The sequence below is a fragment of the Epinephelus fuscoguttatus genome, linkage group LG5 (genome assembly GCF_011397635.1).
Source record: "Epinephelus fuscoguttatus linkage group LG5, E.fuscoguttatus.final_Chr_v1".
NCBI classification, from domain to species: domain Eukaryota; kingdom Metazoa; phylum Chordata; class Actinopteri; order Perciformes; family Serranidae; genus Epinephelus; species Epinephelus fuscoguttatus.
In genome coordinates, this window is record NC_064756.1 from 10,208,667 (window position 1) to 10,233,425 (window position 24,759).

At 40.7% G+C, this 24,759-nt stretch overlaps 1 protein-coding gene across 3 annotated transcripts; it reads right to left on the reverse strand.

The window, feature by feature from the left end:
• Nucleotides 1-414: 414 nt before the first annotated feature.
• Nucleotides 415-23,687, reverse strand: slc6a4a (solute carrier family 6 member 4a). Of its 3 annotated transcripts, none has more exons than XM_049576604.1 (14): nucleotides 23,461-23,687; nucleotides 13,223-14,155; nucleotides 11,729-11,863; nucleotides 10,498-10,720; nucleotides 7,685-7,823; nucleotides 7,301-7,435; nucleotides 7,070-7,173; nucleotides 6,676-6,803; nucleotides 6,332-6,444; nucleotides 5,442-5,573; nucleotides 4,464-4,563; nucleotides 4,111-4,211; nucleotides 3,817-3,984; nucleotides 415-2,117 (listed from the first exon to the last, which is right to left on the reverse strand). In XM_049576604.1, the coding sequence occupies exons 2-14, from the start codon at nucleotides 13,692-13,694 to the stop codon at nucleotides 2,043-2,045; spliced, it is 2,025 nt and encodes a 674-aa protein (XP_049432561.1). In that variant the 5' UTR covers nucleotides 13,695-14,155; nucleotides 23,461-23,687; the 3' UTR covers nucleotides 415-2,042. The 3 variants fall into 3 exon arrangements, with proteins under 3 accessions (XP_049432561.1, XP_049432559.1, XP_049432560.1); XM_049576602.1 differs by lacking the exon at nucleotides 23,461-23,687 and adding an exon at nucleotides 16,284-16,455; XM_049576603.1 differs by lacking the exon at nucleotides 23,461-23,687 and adding an exon at nucleotides 16,261-16,455.
• Between the last annotated feature and the right edge of the window lie 1,072 nt (nucleotides 23,688-24,759).

Sequence of the window (24,759 nt, forward strand, 5' to 3'; positions counted from 1 at the left end):
CTTTGCTTTTCAGCCTTGGAGGTTGCTGCTTGGTGCAAAAAAAAAGTGGATCACTTGGGGCATTGGTGTTGACTTGCTGGGATAAATAGGGTTAAAATTAGTTGTTTCAGGAAATAAACAACATACTTTATAATATTCAGGCTTGGGGGAGTGTAACAATATTTTCAAGTCAACAGGTTCAAGGCCATGTGAAGTCCTGAGTCACTGGCGTTAAAAGTCTGGTGGAGTTGTAAGTCTTTTTTTATTTGTCGAGTCTAAAGTCATCAACGTTGTGACTTGACTCCGACTCAAGTCGCAAAGGAAAAAATAAAATAGTAATGTTGACCTTTTAAAGGCTGAAATACATGAAACAACACTGACAAATTAAAGAATCAACTAACAAACAACAGGGGTTATTTATTTCCATATATCTTTATTATCTGTTATTATTATTTCCCATATATTTATATATCTTTATTCTATACAGGTGTATTTCTCAATACAGTCTTTTATTGACATACATAGATCTTACATAAGCTTGAGAGGTACGAGAAAGAGAGAGAGGCAAGACTTCCTTCATAAGATATTTTGGCAGTTAAGACAACAGGAGATCACATTACAGACACACACGCACACGCACACACACTTGAAGTACAGTACACACACACACACACACCACGGCATGCACACATAGGTTGAACGCCTCTAATCCTTTTTGTACAACCATCCATTCGTGCACCGACTCACTAAGGTGCATGCGCACATTCACACATGGAGAGAGGAGACAGGTATTCACAGGATAGATTACACCAATACCAGACTGACTAGTAAATACACATGTAGATGAACAGTACTCGCCCATATTTTAACTCCTGCTCCTGCATACACTCTCGGAAACACACACACAGGCACATGTGCACACACGCACAAACGCACTTTTTTTTTTTTTTTTTGGTAGAAAGTAAAGAGCAGTAACGCTGATTTTCAGACTATGCCATTGATAATGTTATTAGCTCTGATCCATATTTGGTTTCTATTACTGACAGTTATGCAGTGTGACAACAGAGTGAAGAATGTCACTGTGATTAAACAAAGACCATCAGCACGATGTCATGAAATGTCACATGTGATGTTTGTCATACTGAAGTGTGGGAGGTCAAAATGACAGCAATGATACATTAGAAAATAAATACACATTTTATATTGCAGTTATAGGATGAATACACTCCGGTGGTTCTGTCTGTGATCCATTTTATCCACCTGACATTATAATAGCCTTTTTTTTCCTCACACGCACACACATACACTCAGACATGCACACACTCATGTCACTACCAGACAGTGCTTCACAGTGTAGGGAACTTGTTGCAAATCTGTCATCCATCCGAGATGCCACCAAATAAACACAGGCTGACAGTGAACACAACGAAACGACAGCTACAATATTGAAACATCTTTAGAAATATGAACAGAACAGATATCATATATTTGGCTTCAGTAACAGATACCTGAATTTTGCTACATATTTTAATGCATAACTTAACAGCATAATATGGAAATGTAAAGAGTGAGAGGGTTGAAATGTAACTAGTCTTCCTTCTTCAACTGATTTCACTGTACAGTATCTGCAGTTTATTGTCTATTGTCGTGGACATAGATTGTATCATACTTTCTATAACTGTATAAAATATTTCCTACAGCTGTATAACCTGAAGAAAAGTCGGTCACTTAATAAGTCAGGTGACAATGGTGAGTGGACATATAGAGAGAGGATGCTGAGGATATGGAAGCTAAACTCTGAGTTTGTAACACCAGAGAACTCAGAATCAGCATGAAGGAACCAAACTAAACAAAACTAAGTAAAGCTACTGCAGCCTGGCTCCACCTAACTCCACCACTATTTCTACATCTTGGTGCGAGACAGCTAAAAACGAATGTAGGCGATGTCTGAAAAAGAGGCAAAGACGGTGAAAGGTAGCCCCCTTGTCCTGTGGTTGTGCAGTTTGTCCAGAAGAGGGTGCTCTGTGTAGCTACAGTGGCATCGTCCTTTGGTCAGGGTTTGGTCAGACTGCGTTGGTGACAATGAAGTCTCTGTGTTGGTTGTTGCTGGGCTCTGGAGTGACACTCTTTAACAGACGCTGTGAATACAGAGGCAGAGGCAGAAAGAGGGAAGAGATAACAGGCAGAGAAAGAAAGTGGGGAGATTAAAATGATATAAACCGACCACTTTAACTGGAAACTGGCAAGAATTAAACCACAAAGCAGGTCAAAATATTCCTGTGCCACTAATGTTACTGCAATTTTGGCTGACTTAGTCTTTGTTGGGTATAATAGTGACAGGAGCCGTTGTCCTTTTGAAGATCTATGTATCAAATATTGAAGGACTGATGTTGTATTTGACCTCAATAGAATGAGGCCACCTGATGTCCACACATGCCATTTGAATAGCTTGTAGGTACTATCTCATATAAGGCTGCAATTAATGAATATTTCCATTACAGATCTATTTGCCAACTCTATTTTTTTATCTGTCGATTCATTGTTTTGGTCTATACAATGTTCAAAAATAGTAAAAAAATAAAATAAAATGTCCATTGTGATTCCAATACTTGTCTTGTTTTGTCCAACCAGTCTCAAAGCTATTTGATCAGGCAACATGTCTGAACCCAGTATTAGAAAGAATTCACATTTTAGAAGCTGTAACCATGAATGTTTGGCATTTTTGTCTTAAAAACATGACTCAAATGATTATCCGATTATTGAAATTGTTCCAGATTATATTTTGTTGATCCAATTATCCTTCTGGTTTAATCTCAAACACACCTCACTTGATCAAAAGCATTACAGAATCAGAAAGGAAGTTTACAGGAAAGTAAACAGACAGATGACAAACGCACAACCAACAGTCTTGCTACAAAGAGACACTCTGACATTTTGCCCTCCCTTGGCCTCATCTGTCCGTATGAGTAACACTGACACTGTCTTCTTTCACACTTACACACACACACAAAAACACCACTCCCCTGTGTTGACAGTGTGTTTCAGGGTCATTGTGTGCTCTGGCAGCAGTGTCAATACTGGACAACAGCCAGAGACGTCTGTCTCCCAGCCTCTTTGATGTCCTTCTACCTTCTGTCAACTCTAACAAAGAGGATTGCAAGATAATTATGATCTTTATGATGACAACATTTTGTATTTGATTTTATAATGTAAGAAAAATTTAGGTGATGCTTAGCAGACAACCTGTCTCTTGAACACATTTTAGAGAGTAGTTTTGGAAGTGATGCTGCTTTGCTTCACTTAGTTTGTTACGCAGGGTGTTCTGATGCCAAAGCATCAGATGACATAAGCCCGGTTTCCGTCAGTTTAGCCTTCATCCTCAAATCTGGCAACGTGACAGCCGACGTGTGTTGCAGACTGTGGATGTGTCTCTTTAAAAGTGAGTGTTAGGTGCGTGTCAGGTAATGCCCTACGTGTATGCATGTGTGTGTGTGTGTGTGTGTGTGTGTGTGTGTGTGTGCGTGTGTGTAACATCTATGGTGCCTGGAAGTTGTCATGACTTTTTTCCTCGCTAATCTCTGGCCTGTGCCTTCTCCGTGCTCCTTTGATCCTGATCTCCAGTCATGTGTTCGCTGCAGAGGGTAGACCCTGACGGTGCATGGAAAGGAAAGGAACAGAGGCAATCCCTGTTGTTGGAGAGGTGTCAGCAAGAGAAAAAAGGTCTGGTAGGGATATGGGTAAGCAGAAGGAGCGCAGAGCAATGGGACATGTGGGATGAACGAGGGGAAACTCAGAATATACACTTGAATGGAAAGGATAAGGAAAGAAATGTTGTACCTGTTTGAATGTGCCCTTGGCATTCAGCAAGTGGTAGACCATATAAGCAGGCACACAGATGAATGATGACACTCCGATGCAGTAGCCCAGGACAGTGGTCCATGGCGGGTAGTGGTAACTGAACAACCTGACCTCTGGAGGGAAGGCCAGGAAACTGATGATGATGAACTACACAAAGGAATGGGAACAAGAGCAGAGGTCAGATATAGCAAGGATCATCAAACATGAGAATAAATATGACAACAAGTGTCTAAGTTAGTATGTGTGTGTGTAGATATTGTACATGAGCCTCACAAGCAGAAAGCAGGGGCAGATGGCCACCCAGCACACCCTCCAGAAACCACCCGGGTAGAAACCAAGCATGAGCTGGATGTCATCACAGAAACGGTTGGTACCTGGAACACACACACACACACAATCACTACAAAGTCCCAAATATCAGGAGTGTGTCTTAATGTCATTTCTCTCATGCGTCTGTGACTTGAACTGCACAGAGAAAACAGACAAACAGAGCTGAGGAGATCACAGTATCACTATAAGTCTGCACCACCACAGCTTCTAAATCTCCACCCAACTCTTTTGCTGTAATTTGCAATGAGGTTACAACTTAGTCATCACTATCATCATGCTCAATTGCTCAAACTTACCATAGAACCAGGAGACGGCGATGACTTCAAGCAGGACCACAGTGATGACTGCAGGGCCTGTAGCATACTCCTCAAACAGCTTCACCACAAATGCTCCTCCCTGACACAGAAGAGAGGAGACACTGTGAAGCTATTCAGAAATCACTCTTGCGCAATCTGAAAGGTTTATGACAGTGACACTCAACTTACGGCATATAAGGTGCCAGGTGGCCCCCCAACAATTTTCTAATTGTTAAATTAAATTTTGTTTATAAATACCAATATCCCCAATCACAATTTGCCTCAGAGGGCTTTACAACAAATTACATCCCTGTGTAAATGTAAATAAGGTACCAGAGTGCATATAAAGCATCAAAATAGAGCTTCTTCATCCAAAAGAGTGCCAGGAGAGGATCCCCCCCAGACCCCCCAACAGAGATCCAGGCAAAGCCCTGAATGTCCTCAAATCCTAGAAACGCCCCTGCATACATCTGACCTGTGTGGGGCCCCTTTCATTTTACAAGTTGAGCATCCCTGGTCTTTGTGATTGGGGAAATTTGTTTTGGATTGGAGATAAACGGTTACTGCTCAGGGGCTTCTGATTTCAGCTTATTGTCTACTGCGGCCCATCACATTACTTAAAACACAGCAATAACATTTAAGATACTTTTGATCAACACAAACAAATTTTTGGTCAATAATATATTTGAATAGACATTATATGAAGTCTTGAATTATTGTTTCTTATTTATGACAGATAATCACAATATAATATAACCATTTAACTGCAGACAGTCAGGTGGGATAAATCACAGATTTACATGTAATATTAGAGGTATTTTTAAATCTAATTTGGCTGAGGATGATGTTTTCATGATAGACCTCATTTTGATGTTGCAGCAAAGGGCCAGGATTGGAATCAAACCTGCGGCTGCTGCAGCAAGGACATAGCCTTTGTACTTGGGACTTGCATGCTCTACCAACTTACAAATAACTTACATATGTGAGTGTGGAGAGAGCCCCGAGGTAGCAGACGCACACCAGGCCGAAAACAAACCACTCTCGTCTCTTAGCCAGGACATCGGGGAACTCGTCTAGCATGGCTGTGATCACTCCCTCCAACCCTGCAAACTGGAGAGAGGAGGACAGCAAGGAGGTGAGGGAGAGAAAAATAACCAGAGAACTCATCAGAGGGTGCATGAGAAAATCCAGGAGACGTTATACTGTACATATACCCTCATCTGAGAGCTTTAGAAATCTAAATGCTACGTGTTGCTAATCAGTGATTTGACAGTCCCCATTACACTGATGAAAAACATCCACAACTGTTGCACGATGACAAAAAAATGAAGAGACAAAATATTAAGCCAATCCTATATGAATCCAAGTACAGCGACATGTTCTGCTGTAATATCCTCAGTCATAAAATCGAGGAGCATAGCAACCTCCAATGCTGATTCCACACTGATTATCAGGACGTGATAAGAGCCTCGTGGGTCTCTCCAGCTGGCTGCCTCAGAGCAGATAAACACAGGCTTATGGAGACAAGATCACCACACAACAGTGATATGAAAGTCCTATCACATTGTTTTTCACTGACTGTTATCCAGCGAGGACAAATAATACCCGACACCTTTATGGAGCAACGTGTACAACAAGCAAATGCAAGTCAAACAGAACAAGGCTTTTGCCTATATGACAAGGCAAATATGAAACCTTTGTTTCTAGGTTTGTGAGAGCACACAAGAGCCGGGGAAGGGGCAACAACAGAATCAGGTAGATTACAACGAGGAGACAGGAACATGTGAGGACATAAAGAACATTTAGCAAGCCGAACACTGACTTGAGTGTCCTAACTTTTCACTGAAATACGTAATCGACGAACTAACCGTGCTGTCCAGACCCAACATAATGATCATGAGGAAGAAGATGATGGCAAAGAAGGTAGCAGCAGGCATATTTGCGATGGCTTCTGCATAAATGATGAACAGCAGACTGGGGCCTGGAGAGGAGAAAGAGGCAGTTAAATCTGAATCATCTGTATTTTTGTCCAGAGCAACAAATGTGTGCAGTAGGTCCTTCTTTCAATACTCTGTGCTAACTCAATGTCAAAGCATATCCTATGTAAAAATGCAGATAAATTAAATATAGGCTGCACTATTCTTATTTCCCCAATGATGTGAGACTGAGTAAAGAATTATGTATTTGGGATTGTGTTGGTGCGTTTTTCTACCAGCATCCCTGGCCACATCATTCACATCCTGCTGCCGCATCTCAGCCATGTAGCCCAGCACGGTAAAGATGACAAAGCCAGACAGAAAGCTCGTCAGACAGTTCACAGAGCTGGTGACCAAAGCATCTCTGAGGTAGAGAAATGAGAGATTTGGGGTCAGGAAGTCTACAGAGTTAGGGAGAATGTATGCACTATTGGAGTCTTGTGATATCGGCATGTTATTGCTCCACCTAGATGTTGACACAGGTATTTTTAGATTTACTGATAATTTTGTTGAAAGATTTAAAGGAGTTTTGGGAAGGTGGAAAAACCCCTCAAGTAGCTTTTGGCTCATTAAGCAAGTAGATGCCGTCTTAGTATAAATTATATAATAGTGTGTTTAAAGGGTTCTCACTTGTAGCAGTTGTTGTGAAACGGGTTGTAGCTGGCGAAGGCAAGGAGCACGCCGAAGCCCGGACCCAGCGAGAAGAAGATCTGAGCTGCTGCATCAATCCAAACCTTAGAGCGAGTGTAAGGTTGGACGGTCAATGTTAGGGCAAGAAGTTTGCACAAATATAATAGCAACACAAACATTTCACACTGAGAGATCAAGAACAGCCTTGCCAGATTGCACCCACTGACTTACTGTTGTGCTAAGCAGTTTCTCCCAGTCAGGTTTGAGATAGAAGACCACACCCCTCCAGGCCCCTGGCAGTGTGGCCCCACGGATGAGCAACACAAAGAGGACCAGGTAGGGAAAGGTAGCAGTCACCCAAACCACCTAATGCAGAACAGAGGAAGAAGGATTCACTCAGTCATATCAGCTGATATCCACTCATACTTAATAATCACTCTTTGACTTCCTTTCTAAGCAAATTTTCTACCCATGATGATGAACGATAGTGAGGGCGAAGAGATGACAGGAGAACCAGCATCTTTCTCTCTGCCTCTCTGGCTCCATCAATTCATCCATCCATCCATTCTCTCTAACTGACATTCCCATTAGCCATGCAGGCGCCCCTTTGGTTACCTTTCCAGACGTCTTGACTCCTTTCCAGATGCTGAAGTAGACGATGGTGAAGATGAAGAGCAGGCAGAGGGCCAGCTGCCAGCTGACAGAGCCCAGCTGGTGCAGACCCGGGGAGAGGTGGACCTGCAACACCTGGCGACTGGGGGGAAGAAACAAGGCAGAAGGGATGTTGGGATTTAGAGGTGAGGTCGGAGGGGGCGCAAAGAGGGAGACATGGTAAGGAAGGAGGGGGTGGGAGAAGAGGAGAGGAAGGAACAAGGGGAGGAGAAGAATGTGCAGAATAATAAGAAGTGACAGAAAAGATAAGAGAAAGTAAGAAAGGATGTTGGGAGATTTGGATAGTAGAGAAACAGGATAGGGTATGGAAAACAGAAGAGGTGATAGAGGACAGAACAGCAAGAAAAAAAAAAAACATCCAAAGGTAAGAAAAGGTGCAAAGAGGAGGGAAAAATAAAGGTATGAAGAGGGGAAGGAGTAATAAACAGGGCAAAAGGGGAAATACAGAGGTATAAACTCTTTGTACAATATGAGAACGATAGAGTCCGGACAAGTAAACATAGAGACATGACACAGATTAAATAAGAAGTAATGAAAGTTCACGTAAGGGAAACAATACAAAACGAGAGAGCCTTGACTGACTTTATACCAAATTATTGTCAATAAACAAAGTTTACACAAACCTAAGTGAAAAAAGGGAGGCTGAAATGAACAGTGAGGTTAAAATCTGGTCACAGGTTAAACACACAGAGCTTGGCCGATAAAACAGAGATGTGATTTATGTTGAAAACAGGAAATTCTGGCGCCAGACTGAGTTGCGGAATTTGTTACTTTAAAACCTGTATTAGGAAAAGTCAACTACGGATAAACCCTGAATCTGTCTCAGTGGACAGATACAGGCATGGTCTAGTGAGCAGCTGATAAGACTGAGCCAGTAGGCTGTAGAGTCCCAGAGCTGTCAGGAATAAGGAAGACATTGTTCTGACACAGCTCAGGTTTTACGTTTCGTTAAAAAACAAAACAATACCTAGCTTAACTAAATTGAGTGACCTAAATTCTGTGAAAGCAGCTTGCCAAAGATTGTTTAACAGTTTGGATTATATAAATAATCAGTTTAAATTTCATGTCAGAATTTTTTTTATTTTAAATAAAAGAGCATATTTGTATCTTGGGGATTCAAGGAATGAAAATGTTAAATTCTGATTCAAAGTTGTCTCACTACCTTATCTATTTTTTTTAATCCTCTAATAATCCAAAAAGCCTCCAGCTTTTTCTCCCTCCCTCCTCCCTCCTCCTAAACCTGCTTATTTAAATAAAAGGCTAGTTCATATTTTTGGCACGCTAATTTAAAGTGAACTGAGAGCATTCTTTTTTTTTTTTCTTCGTAAAATCAAGCACACATTGTTTGCTACTCAACAGAAGTGAAAACAGAATCTCACTTGGCAACTTACAAACCTGTCAGTTAAAAGTAAAAAAAATAATTTTATTACTTTTTTGCCATTTAATTTGATAACACTGTAGGACATAACTGACCCCTGATTATCTGCATACTAATGTTCATATATTTTACATGCTTCAGGTTTTCTGTAAAACTTGTTATTACATATGATTCCCTGAAGCCGTTGTGGAGCGTGACCTAGGGGTAACACTTAGCTCTGACGACAGGACCAAAATCTGCAAGGGGATCTTTCCGAAGTGCACTTCTCTTTACATGAGCAAATTTAAAAATTTTTCATAGGATTTATTATACACCCGTCTACCTCCAGAACATGTTCCCAAACAGCTCAAACCTTTGTGTTAAATGTATAACACAAAGGTACATTTGCATATTTGTATAGGTATATTGGTTCTGGTCATATCCAAATATTTTGGAAAGAGGTTCATTCTGTAATTCAGGAGGTTACAGGCAAACAGTTCTCACTGACTCCTTTGTTCTACTTGTTTTATCTCTGTTAAATCTCTGTTAACAAAAGTGCATCTTGCTGCGATGGTCTGCTCCACAGGTCCCCACGGCTGACATGTGGTTATCACAGATATCAGCTATGCTTCCTCTGGAGAAACTGACTTATGATCTCAATAATAAATTGAGATCACACGTCACACTGAGGCTCCACCTCCTAATTATTATCCAAGTGATTTCTCTGGGATTTGTTTACAGGCTTTCCTTTCATATGATCATCATTTTAGCTGAAGAATATGCAAACCTTATCTGTCATTTCAATCTGTGAAGCTACTCAGTTTTGCTCCTTCCACCCCACCACCACCACTGGTGTCGAGGCCCTATCTATAGCTCTTATTGGCTGCTATTTATAGAGATGTATTCCCACAAATCCAATTGACAGGGTCAACGCTAAGGTCTATCAAATAAAGTCTATCAGATAAAGCTTCTGCATTCTCATTAACTTGTGTTGTCTTTCCTGATTGAATGAAATTCTGTCATCCATATGAACTCCTCCACTAGTACAAATCTTCAGCTTTGAATTTTGTGTGTATCTTCAGTTAACTATCACAGTAAATATTATGAGTGAGGATATTTTACATTTTGTTCTTTACGTATTACTTCTGTATCACTCCTGTCCTCCTCCTGAACAATCTCAGATGAGATTAGTGGTTCTTATTATGAAATCCTGATAAGGTCTTCCTTGATACAAGTGGATTTTGCAGAGAGAGCTGGTGGTAAATCTGACAGGACTCCTTAAACACCAGAACCAACCCTGTAATTGCTCTCTGGAAGTCATCCTCCCTCCTTCACTTGATGTCTCCCTCCTGCGTTAGCTCTCCCCCTACGCCTCTACATCCGACTTACATGCACTTACGTATAGAACTCCTCGGCAGGGGAGGTGGAGGAGTTGGACCACGACACATTGTGGTCGGTGGACATGTAACGGTTACAGTTGGCTGTGTTCCAGCTGTTGGAGCATGTGGTCCAGGGCAGTGTGGGACGAAATGATGATAGTAGATAGTACAAGGCCCAGGCCATGATGGTGTTGTAGTAGAAGGCGATGTAGAGGGCTATGATGCAAATGGCAAAGCCAATCCCTGGATGAGTGGAAAAAAAATTGAGTTAGCACAGAAATAAGAGTTAAGGGACCGTACTTTATTTGTCAGAGGAGGGGGTGGCTAGGCTGTGACTTTGTATTTTTTTTTTTATCTTGAACCTTCCCAGAGCTAATAGCAAAATGTGAGTTTAATGACCGCTTTCCCAAATTAATGACAACATACACAACAGTGGCAGCAATTGGTGGAAGCATTTGTTGCACATGATGTGTTTTGATAGTTTCTGTTTTCACTATGGTTATATGGTTAAATTTTAGCAATTTATTAAAAAAAACCTCATACATTTCAAACCCACTTGCATTTTTAGGGTTCTTAAGTCATTTAAAATAAACACAAAATACATTCATTCTAAGTTAAATGTGCCTCCTTTAAGCCAAAAAAACCCAACAAAAACAAAAACGACATAACTCCCTCCCTCGTGCTTAAAAAAATGGTTTGGAGTGCCTCCCGTTTTGCACCGCCCGCTCCCCTCTCATAAATAACAAACAGTCCCTAAAATAAACTATCTTGATTATAAACGTTACATCTGCGTTTTATTAAGAAGAAATTATGTTGCATAGTATGTGGCACCAGTCAGTCAACCCCTTGAAGAGACATCAGTGGTGTTATCGAGCTAATTCAAGTTGCTATTGGGTAAGTAGGTGACATTTCCCAACAACAACAACAACCAGCACACTATCACATTTCTGAGCATCTGGCATTTGGCATGGAAATGTGACAATTTCCATAACAGAGAGTCAGTATAACTCATTAGATGTACAAGACGTTCGGGATGCTCTTCAAGGCAGAATACCGAGGGGGACAGGGAGGTGAAATGAGCTGTCTCTCGGCTCGACACTGTCCTTCTTTGCCATTTTTTTGTTCTCTTACTGCCAATTTTCCTGATAGTAAGCGCTGTTCTCTCATGTCCTCGTCTTAGCTTTTAATCCAAGCTATTGCTATTGACTCATTTCTCCATCTGTTCTGTTTTCTCTCCGCTCCTCTTGTTACCTTTGAAGATGGGGCAGATGTGTTTCCAGATGGAGATGCAGCCGCTGCGGTGGAACTGGCCGAGAGCCAGCTCCATGTAGAAGAGAGGGACACCTCCAAACACTGCCATCAACAGGTAGGGCAGCAAAAAGGCACCTGGGCAGAGACACAAGGACGGACGATGTTTGGGAATGATAGAGGGAGAATGTAAGAGTTGGAAACAAAAATGTGGGGATGGATGTGGAGAGTATGAAAACAGGGGGGGGGGGGGGAATAAGTTATGGACGAACAGTAAAAAGTCAATTACACTCCTGAGAAATGCTGCTCGTTCACACTCCATCTGTAGTCTCAATAGTCCCCTTAATAACTCCAGATAAACAAGAACCGAGAACATTAAAAAGCACTCTGTAAAAATCATTAAATATTCTAAGTACCCTATCATTTACATAACCTTAGTCCATTCAAAAACAACAGTGCGTGCTTGCCCAGTTTCATATAACACTCAATTTAATATGTGGAAACACGCAGTGAGAGGGTCATTGTGTTTAAATTCTACAATGACAGATTAGGACTACTGCGATGTTGGCTGCTAAGTGAGGAAAGTATAAAAGTGATGGAGGGAGAATTAGAAGGCCAAACACTGAGAAGCAGCAGGATGGCAGCCAGATCTTTGAACTCTCCAACCTAATGTGCAGAGTTTGATAACACGTCTCTTTCTTTCTCTTTCTTTCTTTCTTTCTTTCTTTCTTGCTTTCTTTCTTTCTATCTGATTATCAACTTATTTTGCATGCGTGTGTGCATCTGTGTATGTCAGTGGGTCGGTGTGTATCTCGTGTCTTTGTGACATGAAATCAAAGATAAGGGTTGATTGAGCAGCTGCCTGGGCGACAGGTTATTAAGCAAGGAGAAAGGGACTGAAGGCGTTCTCATAAAAACCCACAATTAATAGTGTTGCCTCTATCAAGTGTCTCCCGGTCCCCATCTCTACCTCGCTCTGTGAGACACACACAGAACACAGGATATTGCAAAGATTTTATTATTGCAAATTCAATAAAAGTGGAAAGGGAGGCCCTGTTTGCCACTAGGTGAGGATTGTGTAGTAACAGAGCACATGCAGACCACACAGACTCTGCGAAAACATACGCTTTCCTTTTTGTACCTTGAATTGTGCAATAAAAGCTGAATCATAAACAAGTACTTTACTGTAACTGCAGCATTCCTCTACGTCCTTTTTTATTTCAGTTTTGCAGAAATTATGACGTGCAGAGATAGTCTCCATCTACCTCCATCTTTAATGATGGAAAAAGTTACAGGGCAATTAATGGACTCACTTTAGCTGCTGCATATACTTTAAATTATTATTAATTTACTGTACATGCTGCAGAATAATTAGAACCACAAAAGAGCCTTCTCTTCTTTCTAATCCTTGAAATCCTGTTTACTCTAGCATGGGATCTCCACCCTTCCCCACTCCTTATCTCCCTCTACCTTCTCAAACATCTTTTGCCTCCTCACCTCCTCCATTTTGGTAGCAGATGTAAGGGAAGCGCCAGACATTTCCCAGGTCCACAGCGTAGCCGATCACAGAGAGCAAGAAGTCCATCTTCTTGCTCCAGGTTTCTCTGGGCCTCTCCAAGCTGGTTTGTTGGACCACCAGAGTCCTGAGGCCTCCCAACGGCACTGAGGACCCAGTGCCTCCTCCAGGCCCGGAGGCTGTGCCTCCAGAGCAAGCTGCACTCCCCGGCCCCTCCCTGGGGCTTTGAGGGGTGGATGTGGTGAAGCCATTGGACACCTGTTGTCCAGAGCCGGAGGTCAGGTTCTTGGGTCCCCTCTCTGCGAGACCGTCAGCCAGCACCAGTCTGCCATTTTCCTGCTGTGTTCCCTCCTCTTCTCTCCCCACATCCTCTCTCCCTTTCTCCCTCTCTCCCTCATTCTCCCCTTTGTCCATTGTCAACATGCTCGTCAGCATCATATCTTTTGTCTCCATTGGGTCGTGTTAATGTTGGTGTTGGCGAGGTGGTTAGGGGTGGAGAGAGGTTCTCAGTGACGATGAAGGGAATGTGGCTCTGCTGTCTGATATGGCGCCCATTAGGGGAACAGAGGGGTAAGGAAAGCAAAGGAATAGTGCAGTGGTGTTGTAGTGACAAGTTTGGCAGAAAACAGGATTGTCCTTCTCGGACAGGTAAAGGAGACGGGGAGCAGGGGGGCAGAGCTAAAAAAAGAGAATGAGGCCAGAATGAGGGGAGGCGTGTGTATGTGGGAGAGGACTGAAATGTTTAAGAGTCTGTTGAGCAAGAAGGAATAAGAGCAGGCGGCTAGGACAGACAGAGGAGGGTACACGAGAGGAGAGATGTGTTTGAACAGGATGTGGCCAGCAGCAAAGTTACAAGAATTTTGGATCTTCTCCACAAACTGCTTGTCCTCTGAGACACTCAGTGATGGGGCAAACTGCAACACACAGAAAATCCACAGATAAGCCACAGGAAAAGAGACACTTAGCTCAAAATGACTCTTAAGTGAACCCATGATTATCCTGTCTCTCTTTCCACGTGACAAAAAGTCTTGTTTAACATGTTCTACCTAAAGTTTTATTGTAAATCAAATTAAAACAGACATCATGGGAGATTGTGAAATATATTTGAGTGGTACACAATGAGGGGACTGTGTTGGGACATGCTGATTTTCTCAGCTTTTCCTAATGTTTCTCATTTCACGCTATCTCCCAGTTGCATAACTTGTTTCAGTATTTATCAGATCAAAGTCGTTTAATGGGCAGAAATTAGAGAATAAACACACGCAGCAGCATTTTCAAGGCAGGAAACACAAGAGAAAACTTGAAAGACAGAAAACTGACCCATGCGGATAAAGAGGTTCTCTATTTTTGATTGTTATAAAATAGAAAATTCTAATGCAAAAGATTTAAAATTAGTCAATTATGGATCGCATACAAGTTTTTTTGCTCAACAGGTTTGCCCTCATTTTTTTCATGCACTAAGAAGACAACATATTAGTAAAAAAAAAAATTATTATTTTAACTTGTGGCTTTGAATAAATTCCAAAAAGGCTATGCAAAATGTATATGCTTGACTACTTTCAATGAGTATAATTAGACTTCAAAGTTAAGATGAATGCAGCACATTTAACCCCCTTAGTTCTTAATAAAATGCTAAGTCCTAATTACTTGATAAAAATATAATTTAAACACAAAACCTTTGTAGAATTATACGTCTATCATTTTGCCAGTTTTGTACATTATGTGAGAGGTAAATGAGACGCTTGTGCTTTATATTAAATACTTTTTATACTCGGTACAAATGTTCTATAGCTGCTTTTTAAAACACTTAAATTGGTTTTAAACTTAGCAACTAAGAGGGCTGCTATGTATGGATAAAAATTAATTTTAAAAGAACAGTACAGCCATTCAACATACTCAACAATCCAAAATGCTATCACATGAGTAATGGGTCAAACTGTGAGAGCCGTTTAAAAGTGGATTAGATTGTTTATAGTGCTAGTTCAATTAGTAATGAATGCCAGAGTATAGGAAGACACAATTTACATGGAACCCCATTATCTTAATTAAGAACGAGTGTCCAGCAGTTTTACACAGCACGACATTCACTCCACACTAACATCTGACTACCATGCAACCGAGATCCTGTCATGTACCTGGACTCTGAGGGAGAAAAGAAACACTGGCTAACCTTACGCTCAACACAAACATTTTTCTCATACAAACCACACTTTTATTCTTTTGATGAAAGCAATCATGAGTTCAACAGTGACTTCATTTCCATCTGAATCCTCAAGACTGACAAAAGTAAAGTACGCTCCTCCCGGTCTGACAAAACCTGTTGAAGATACTTTAAGAGCTTAAACTTGACGGAAATCAATTTCTACTTGAAAGGTAGCAGCTTTAAACAAAGTTAAAGTGAAAAGTTCATTCACTTTGACAAAAACAATTATGCCACTGAAAAATATTATTCTCCATATTTTACTCACGGTTATCTATAAAGCACGCAATGTGTCAGCTGTCCCGCTGGCTCACAATTTAAGGTAGAGAAAAACAAACAATGGCTATTGGCTTGATTATAATACTAAATCTGACCTGTGCGTGCAGACACACTTAATCACTGTTTTAAAAAAAATACACGAAGAAGAAACATACATACTTAAAGTTTGAAAACTGTTTTTCTATGTTCGGTTAATGATACTGCAATACTGTGATATAAACTTTGAAATTACTGGTCATTACTGTATATCAAAAATTATTTTTTTCTTTTTCAATCTTTAAGTGTTAAACTTTGAGGACTTTAATAATGAAACCAAAGCAACATCAAGATTTAAGCAAAGATAAACTGAAAGAGGACATGTAATGAAAATACCAGTGATGCATTTTAAAACAAACCAAATTAAAAATGTAAACGCTTTTTCAGCCAGCTCCTAATGTAGTGAACTCAACTTAAACTTAAGACAAATCTTAAGTCGCCACGCGCTGACACTTTTTAGAGAATAAACAGCAAAGTAAAGACAAAAGTAGCATTTAATCCCACCTCACATGCATCCCATACTTTACCTGAAGAGATGGTAAACAAAGACAAGTAGAACCTGTGGCAGCTAAAAGAAACCAAAACTTAAAGAATCCTGTGGTGTTGCAAAAACTTGCCTGAGAAACAGCGTGCACTAGCACATCAGGACACAGTGTTTGCCCATTGAGCTCTCAAACCTCTCTCATTTCTCTCTCTCCCTCTCCCTCTCTCCCTCCCTTGTTGTCCCTCTCTCTCTGACTTGCAACCACACACACTTACACACATGCCGCGCTCAGAGACGCAAAGGCGCGCAGACGTACAGTATGCGGAGATGGATGCATGGATGCATGCGCTCAGACAGAAGATACTGGGGAAACATTATGCAAGCGCAGACATGCACACTTTGAAGCCTGGTTTGGCACATACAATAACAACATGAGCGGCAACAAATAATGAACTGAGTGCAACTCTGACACAGTATGGTCATGGCAGAACTCTCATTAAAGCAGACACACACACGCACACACACACACACTGTGGACAGGGGAAGTCCTACCCTTGAGTAGCTGTGCGCCAATGTGGGGCTCTGTGTCAGGGTGCTACTTGCTATTGTCTTGCACACACACGGACTGAAACAATGCCTGGTAAATCCCTGCTGGAGTTCTCACACTCCCTCTTTTTCCATTTTCCTCCTTAGCTCTTTATGCTTTTAAATTCCCCTCATCTGTCAATCTGTGGTCCCCTCCTTCAATTTCTATCTTCTACTGTTCAAGTTCTTTCCTTGTGTCACCTGCTATGGAAAGATTACACTTTTGCTGCTTTGACTCCTGTTGCACATAACATTTGAGTCTTGTTCTACATGAGCAGTACATGCATTACATTCAGATGTTAGAGTGTGAGGTATGTTGTCAAATAATCTAAAAAAAAAAGACATTTTCATCAATTTACAAGCCGACTTCTGCGTGTTTATAATGTGTTAAGAGCTATACACCCTAGTAGAAAACCAAGCTTGCTGCTGGTGTTCCTGCAAGGTCAGACGTGTAAGTCCCTGAATAATCTTGCTCAGTGCAAGGCTGCGGTGCTGGGCAGCTCCCAGGTCGGACTGTACTCCCCCAGGTCATTACTGCAATCTAAGCATTTTTGCCTGCTTAAGTAAAGTTTAAAAATAAAAGTGTTCTATATACTGAATAGATCAAACTGTCACACACTGAACAGTAAAATGTTTGTCAAAATATTATTCAGTTTTAAAGAAGAAATACAAAAAAGTCTCAGTAAAAGCAACTCGCAACTCTCCGTCTATGGTGCATTTTGACTTCACTTCATACATCATGTGTGCAGGCAGGCACTGAGGTCCAGAAAGTCACAAGCACAGCCATGCAAACACTTTCTCACGCTACCCATGTTGCATGAACTATATCTGCAATCACACGGTTCAGTGGGAGCAATCCTAAATTGCCATTTATAAAATGTTTAATGAGTAATTAAAGCAAATGTCGTGCTGGAATTTAAAAGCCCTCCCCATCATGAGCCGTAGATCAGCTCCTGAGCATTTGCTTCTGAAATCCCTGAGAGATCCCGAGGGGCGCCTGCTCACTGTATCTCTTACTTTAAAACAACTCGTAAAGCTTTGGGCTCAGTGCCAGCTTTTGTAAGCTTGCTGTTTTTGAACACAGACCAACACCCTATAGTGTGGGCTACAGACGTCAGGAATGGTTGAGTAAAGATAATGTGCTTATCAGAGTCTGCTTTGGCAACTCTCAGGGGGTTTCCTGAATAGTTTTGGACTCGATACAGTGGCAACTGGGAAAAAAGGAAAAGAAACAAGACCAAGAATGTGATAAAATACCTATAGTATCTATGTGTCTTTCTGTCTGGATCTGAGTCTGCCCAATAGGCGATTTTTGGAGGGTGATATAGCAAGTTTAAATTTGAGAATTGGAACTTATCAGTGCTCTCTGGTGGACAACCTTTGTAATGGAGACACTGTGTGTTTCTCAAATTCGAGTGTGCCATGGGATTCTGTGATAACCACACATTATTATGGCAATATTCAACTGGGCCTGTACAAAAAGTTTTGAATGAATTTTCAATTGACTGTATCAGTAGATTTCCTAATAAAGAGGCAAACTCTAACTAAAAAATGTTTGCCGTTCAGACGTAGGAATCATAAGTGTGTCACACATCAAAAGGCCTGACTGGCAGCCAGTGTGAGGGATGGTAACATCTAAAAGGCGAAAGCTATGAATGGGACAATGGGTCTCTTCGTTGTACAGAGCAAATTACAACAAAGCACCAGCGATGACCACTGAACGCTGGAAAAAAAGAGCAAAAAAAAACCAAAAACAAAAACAAAAAACTGTCAGTAAAAAGTATCATGAAAGCTACCTGTCTTATTTCTCTTATGTCATGATAAGAGTGAAAACACACATTGTAGAAGCTATTGTGCACAGATATAAATACAGGTGTGCCTTGAGATTTTGGCTCACCCTTTGATGTACCTTGGGCACAAAAAGTTCTCTCTGCTGATTACCATATTAAAAAATCCAATAAAGGAATGAAAGAGACATCTTTTGTTGGGCCAGCTCTTAAGGTATGCATAATCAGATGTCTTTGCTTTGCTATTGCAGCTTAGCAGACAGCGTGGATTAGAAATTCTCCATTCTTTCATGAATAAGGCTCTTGAGGGCAGTTGGTAGTAAGAAAGATCATCCGTCAGCTGGAGAGCTTGAGTCAAATCCTCTTTGTCAACAGACACCTGTCCTGATAAGATTGTCTCTGAGCAAGCTCTAGATTCCTGAATGATCATTATGTAACTTGCTGTGGCAAGTTAAGTAAAGTATTTATGATAGGCAGCCCGTATCATTTCACATTTTTAATCTTTAGGGATGTTTTATACTGATAAAACCAATATGACTCATGTATCTTAATCACACTTTGAATAAACTGTTTAACGTGGGTATAAAATACTGCAAATACATGCAGTGTTTTGGATACAAACATATTTACAGTATATTATTAACAGATGTCTTCTCAGCGAATCTTTTGCATGGATAAATCGGGAGAATTTCTATTCTTCAACTGAGCTCAGGGATTTTTCCGCAGTAATGTGCTTTCACTCAAACCTCAATAATTTGGGAGAACAGGCACACCGCACATACGCACAGGTGCTTTAAAAAACACAGGAGCGCTCTCACATTAACCTTTTGTCTCATTCACTCTCAACGGCCCCCTCTTTTACTGACACAAACTCTTGTTTTGTACTCTTAGACACGCACACATACTGTAGGAGAGAGGGAGACCAACTTGACAAAATAATTATTGAGTCCTAATTCATAAAATCCTTGCTTTGCTCTGCAAGGTTTCTACTGTGCTCCACAAGTGTGGCCTATAGTTTCCCATGCCCACCTGACATCATGCCAACTCAAGCCCTGGCTAATTGAAAAATAAACAGTGTGGGCAGACAAGGGTGGGGAACACCGTTCAGTGCATTATAAGTTGCTAGTCTGAGAGCCTCAACACTGCCGCTGCCACATCTGCACAAACAACTCTTAACTAGTCAGTGAAACTTGTAGTGCTTCAAGAGGAAACTACTCCCAGGAGAAAAGAAAAACACTTCTGGCTGTTACATGTCCCACATTGAGGGGCAGCCTGGTAAGTAGACACACAAACAAGTTTTAAGTGGCAAATTGTCAAGACACGCACAGTAACCTGCCCCGAAGGAGAGATTTACTTCCATCCGCTGTGCAGTGGTTGCAAATGTGGGAAATAAAAGCGGGCATTATTGAATTATGGCGATTTTGCTTCGACCGTGACTGTGTAAAACCTGGTGGCTCCATCATGCACCCAAGACAACTCGGACATACACAAACAATAGTCAGTCTCAGGCAGTGGTCATCATTAACCGCGGCATGTTGTTGTCACAGCCTACAGAGGGGCTCAAACACGTGTGGTAATACAAGTAACTATCTACACCATGTTCAGCTTTTACTTGTTTAGCTGTTACGTTGCATATATATTTATTATCATTGGATTTTGTTGTACTCTTGCGGTCCTATCTTACAGAAAAGGAACCTCAGTTTCAGATTCATAAACCCACGCCTCACTTTCACGCCATCATCTTTCAATATCAACTCTCCTACAACATGCAAAACATAACTGCAACATATTCCCTCATCCTCGTCAGTAACTAGTACTAATCTAACCTCCTCTGCGTTTGAGCATATGAAATAGTTATCCAAATCATCCAGTTGAGTTACAAGCAGTCAGAGCGGAGAGAAGATGCACTGCGGCCAAACACATTACCCACGTGCACAATAAAGACTTGTCTATGGACTGAGAAATATCCATAATGTTTAATGACAGCTTTCTGTAGATAAATTCCTGTTTGCATCTTCAGTGACACCTTGGTCACAATGAAATGGTCTGAAATAAATCACTGTGTCACTGAGAGATAAGCAGGAATGTTTAAACTGTTCACACATTTTCATATGAAAATTGAGGAAGAAGACAATAACGGAATAATTTAACCAAAACCACTGGACTGTAGGCTTTAAACAAATTTTGGTGCAAGGACAAAAGGGAACATGGAAGTTGAAATAATTTGCACTTTTTATCGCAGTAGATGGTGCACATTTGTGAATGTTATAGGGACAAAGCAAAGATCTGCCCTACTCTCCGTATGATTGGCTAGTGCTCATTGCCTTTGTTGGTTGGATTGGTTAGGTTTAGACAAGAGGAGTGCGACTGGTTACGGTTATGGTTAGAATGTCGGGGTAAGCCAGTCAGAGGTTTACAAAGCTCTTTTACCTTCTTACATCAGTTCAATGCTTTCTTTTAATGTGGGCTCCTCTTACCAAACTCAGTCTAGTGATTGGATTACACTCCAGGTGCCGGCTGCTTTTATCGAACTCGGAAAATTCCGTTTTTCATATTGTGTACCAGGAACAACATGCAGAACAATGAAAAATGTTCCTCTTTTTAATCTATAGGGCAATTCAAATCTTCAACTGTATCATATATTACTTCTAGGTGTTCCTGTTTTACCTCACAAATGTGTTCTGTATTTTAACAGTTTTCATTCATCATTGGTTTTATTGCTTCTTACTTCTTGTTGCCACCTTTATGTAAATTTCTCTGTAAGTTTTCTCTGTGTTTAAGTGCTTTTGTCTTGCATTGTTTTACTCAGCTACTTTTTAAATGAGGTCTCTACTAATGTATTTCCGAGTTAAAATAAAAGTTGAATGAATGAATGAGAGGCAGAGTAAGGCAAACTAGAGCGGACAATTCCTTTGCTATCATAGGATTCACAAAGTCTCGTAATAATTGGTGGTGTATGCACACCATATTGCCATTTCAACATTATATTGGGTGCCATTAAGAAAAAATAAAATAAACATTTGGGCATCTATACGCCCAAGACTATGCTACCACAGACTGCTTGACTGCTGTATTACCACCTAGCAAAACAACGGGATGCCAGCATACATTGGGGGCTTGAAGTCTTACTTAAACCGTAATTACTGACATAAACTCTCATCTGAATGGACCAGCATCTTCCAACACTTTGTGCAGTCACCTAAAATAAAGACAGCCCATCAATCATCTGAGAGCATATAACAGCTGATTGTTCAACAAAGGCTCAAACACTCCAGGTTCAGCAGGACAACCATCGGTTCCAAGCACAGAAATCATTATATAAAACTGTTAACTAAAAAAATCTCAGTCAGTCAGTCAGTTCAGATGATACTGACACAAATGTTGTCTGTGTTCATTACAGAACAAAAGTTGTTTTCTCTATTTAACACGTGTCTAGACATCACATAAGCGAGGTTATCGAAACATCAGAGCATCTACTTACACAAGACATCACAGTTTTTAAAAAAGCAAACATGACATGAAATGGCTTCAGGTATAAAAACTAACAATGGCAATGAAAACAGTTCATCATGAGGCAAGAAGGAATGGTGTTTTTGCTCTTCGGTGTCAGATGATGTTGAAATGCACTTGGCATGATGCTAATGGCCTTCGCATAGAGCCTGTTGCATTTTACGGCTTTACAGAGATGCTGTGCACAATGTCACTCTGGTCTATAAAAGGCGGGAATAACATTGTACACAGCGACGCTGAGATGTTGCAGTGGAAAGATATTTTCCAGGCCACGTTTGCTGCAAAAATTAACACCTCATTAGTCATTTGATAAATGATTATTGGGGCTTAGGCTATGTACTGTAAATATTCCCCTTTAGAGCTAATCGGATGTTCTGCCCAATTGATTTCTGAGAGGAAAATAAAACAACAAATACCAAGGTTTCATTCAAAACATGTTGGAGGCATGAGGTGTTGGGTGGATGAGGGTTGTGGCTTACATTGTGTTAATTATTTGGGGATTTCTTGAATACTGAATGGCTTTATGTGCTTAAGTGAGCAGTAGGAGCTGAGCTGTGAAACACTAATATGAAAACAGTGTTTAAAAAGTCACAACCGCATACAACTCTGCCTTGAGTGTTAACAAAAAAAAAAAAAAAAGGGATAGACAGACAGATGACGGATAAACAGTCATCAAAAAAGAAAGCTTTTACATGGTTTTCCCTGTTAGAGTCTTTCTTTTATTATATAATATATACCTTTTATTCCTAACCTTACTAAACAGAGGGAAAGAATCATAGTGCCATTTATATTTATATTTACGTATCTCTTTGCTTTGATCCAAAATAAACTACAGTTAAGTCAATATGTAAAATACTAAGGACTTGGATTTGGCCTTATCTTATTTGTACAAACTTATCAAGTTATAGATTAAGATAATAAAAAAATCTTTAATTAAATGGCTTATCCCCTCATCTTGAAGTTTGTCATTTGTTTTCCAGATCTCACAGATTATCACCAGTCTGATTTTGAATGTCTAGAGGTTATGGAAATAATACAGATGAGGATAAATAGGCTAATAAAAAGTACAGTAAAGACAATAAATTGAAACCACATAAAAGCTTACACAGAAAAAAAAAAAGACCTCTCAACTAGTAACTCGTGATGTGTCATTGGTCCCTGGTTTACACACATGCACAACATATGTACATGTCTTACAGAGATGGTTATCAATATAAATTTAAAGCCGAGAAATGATTGGACTAAACAGTGATTGTAAACGATGAACGCGGCGATAATAAAATTAGGGGTTGTTTAAAAAAAAAAAAAAAAAAAAAAAAAAAGGCAGTGTGGTCTTACCTTGATATTTTTAGCATGACAGCTTGCGTTGTCCGTGGAGCGTCTGGTCATCTCACGTCCAAGACGTCGCCTATCAACGCAGTCTAAACCCAATCACACAAATCACACATGCCTGGGCTTACAGCAGGCCATATTCTGCTCTGCCTGGCTTAAGACGCAAACACACATACTCAAGCATGCATGCGCCCACTCACACACATGCTCTCACCCAAACACACACACGCTGAGCTTTAGAAAAGGATCCCTGCCCCTAATCCAAGACTCCTTGATGCATATTTATAAGAGGGCCAAAGAGGGACAGGGGTGGACCACGGATACATAAATTATGTTACGAAATGTAGGAAACCACGAAGGTGAAATTCTTACGTTATGAAGTGCGTGTGAGATTTAGAGAGAGATTACAGCCTGTCTGTGTTGTGGTCTAACTAACCCATTTACAGCCACTTACAACTTACCAGGCCAAAAGGCACCATGCCAGGTACAGTAGTGGAGTCAGTCTACTTAGTCTTTATTGTGTGTGTGTGTGTGTGTGTGTGTGTGTGTGTGTGTGTGTGTGAAGGGGGACTGGAGAGATATAAAAGAGGGCAGCCTGGGTAACAGCAGACAACACAGTCCACATCATGCTGACATTAAAATATAATCACTATGTCCTCTTTCTTTCTGTCTCACCCAAACACACACACACACACACACAGCATCCGGTCTAACCTTCTTGTTAAAAGCCAGCCTGTGTGTGAGTGTTGAACGTCATTCCAATCAGCATCAGCTGAAGTACTAGGTTAATCCTCATTGCAACACACAAATCCACACACACGCCCACACACTCTCCCACACACACACACACACACACACACACAGCTGAAAAGAGGAAGACGAGAGGAAAAAATGGAAGACAATAATGAGACCAGGTGTGTGATGAACAGTCCTGTATGGTTCAACTGTGGGCTAATTCCTCCTGTCAAAGACAAACATGGAAACTATCATAAGACTCATTTTTGACGTCAGGACTTGTAAGCCACAGTGGACGGGTTCGTAAGTTCACAAACCTGCTTTGTTCTGCTGTTACACCTGAAAACATATCCACAATAAGCTGCTTCACAGGATGCCTTTAGGATTTTCAACAGGGTGTACGTGTTTCCTTGGGGTCCTCAGAGTTACTGCAGGGGGCCGAAAAATTAGTTTGATAATTTTTTTTTCCAAAAAAGTTTTACACAATATATTTTGTAGGGCAAGGGTGTCAAACTCATTTTAGTTCAGGGGCCACATACATGTGATTTTTTTCATAATTTTCCACTAAAG

Bases quoted from the DNA above. Each gene is read 5' to 3' on its own strand.
- slc6a4a (XM_049576604.1), bottom strand. From the start codon at position 13,694: ATGGAGACAAAAGATATGATGCTGACGAGCATGTTGACAATGGACAAA. The intron at 7,174-7,300 runs GTAAGTCAGTGG...ACTCGCTCTAAG, and splicing joins AGAAACTGCTTAGCACAACA to GTTTGGATTGATGCAGCAGC. The intron at 2,118-3,816 runs GTACAACATTTC...CTGTATTCACAG, and splicing joins CCAAGGGCACATTCAAACAG to CGTCTGTTAAAGAGTGTCAC.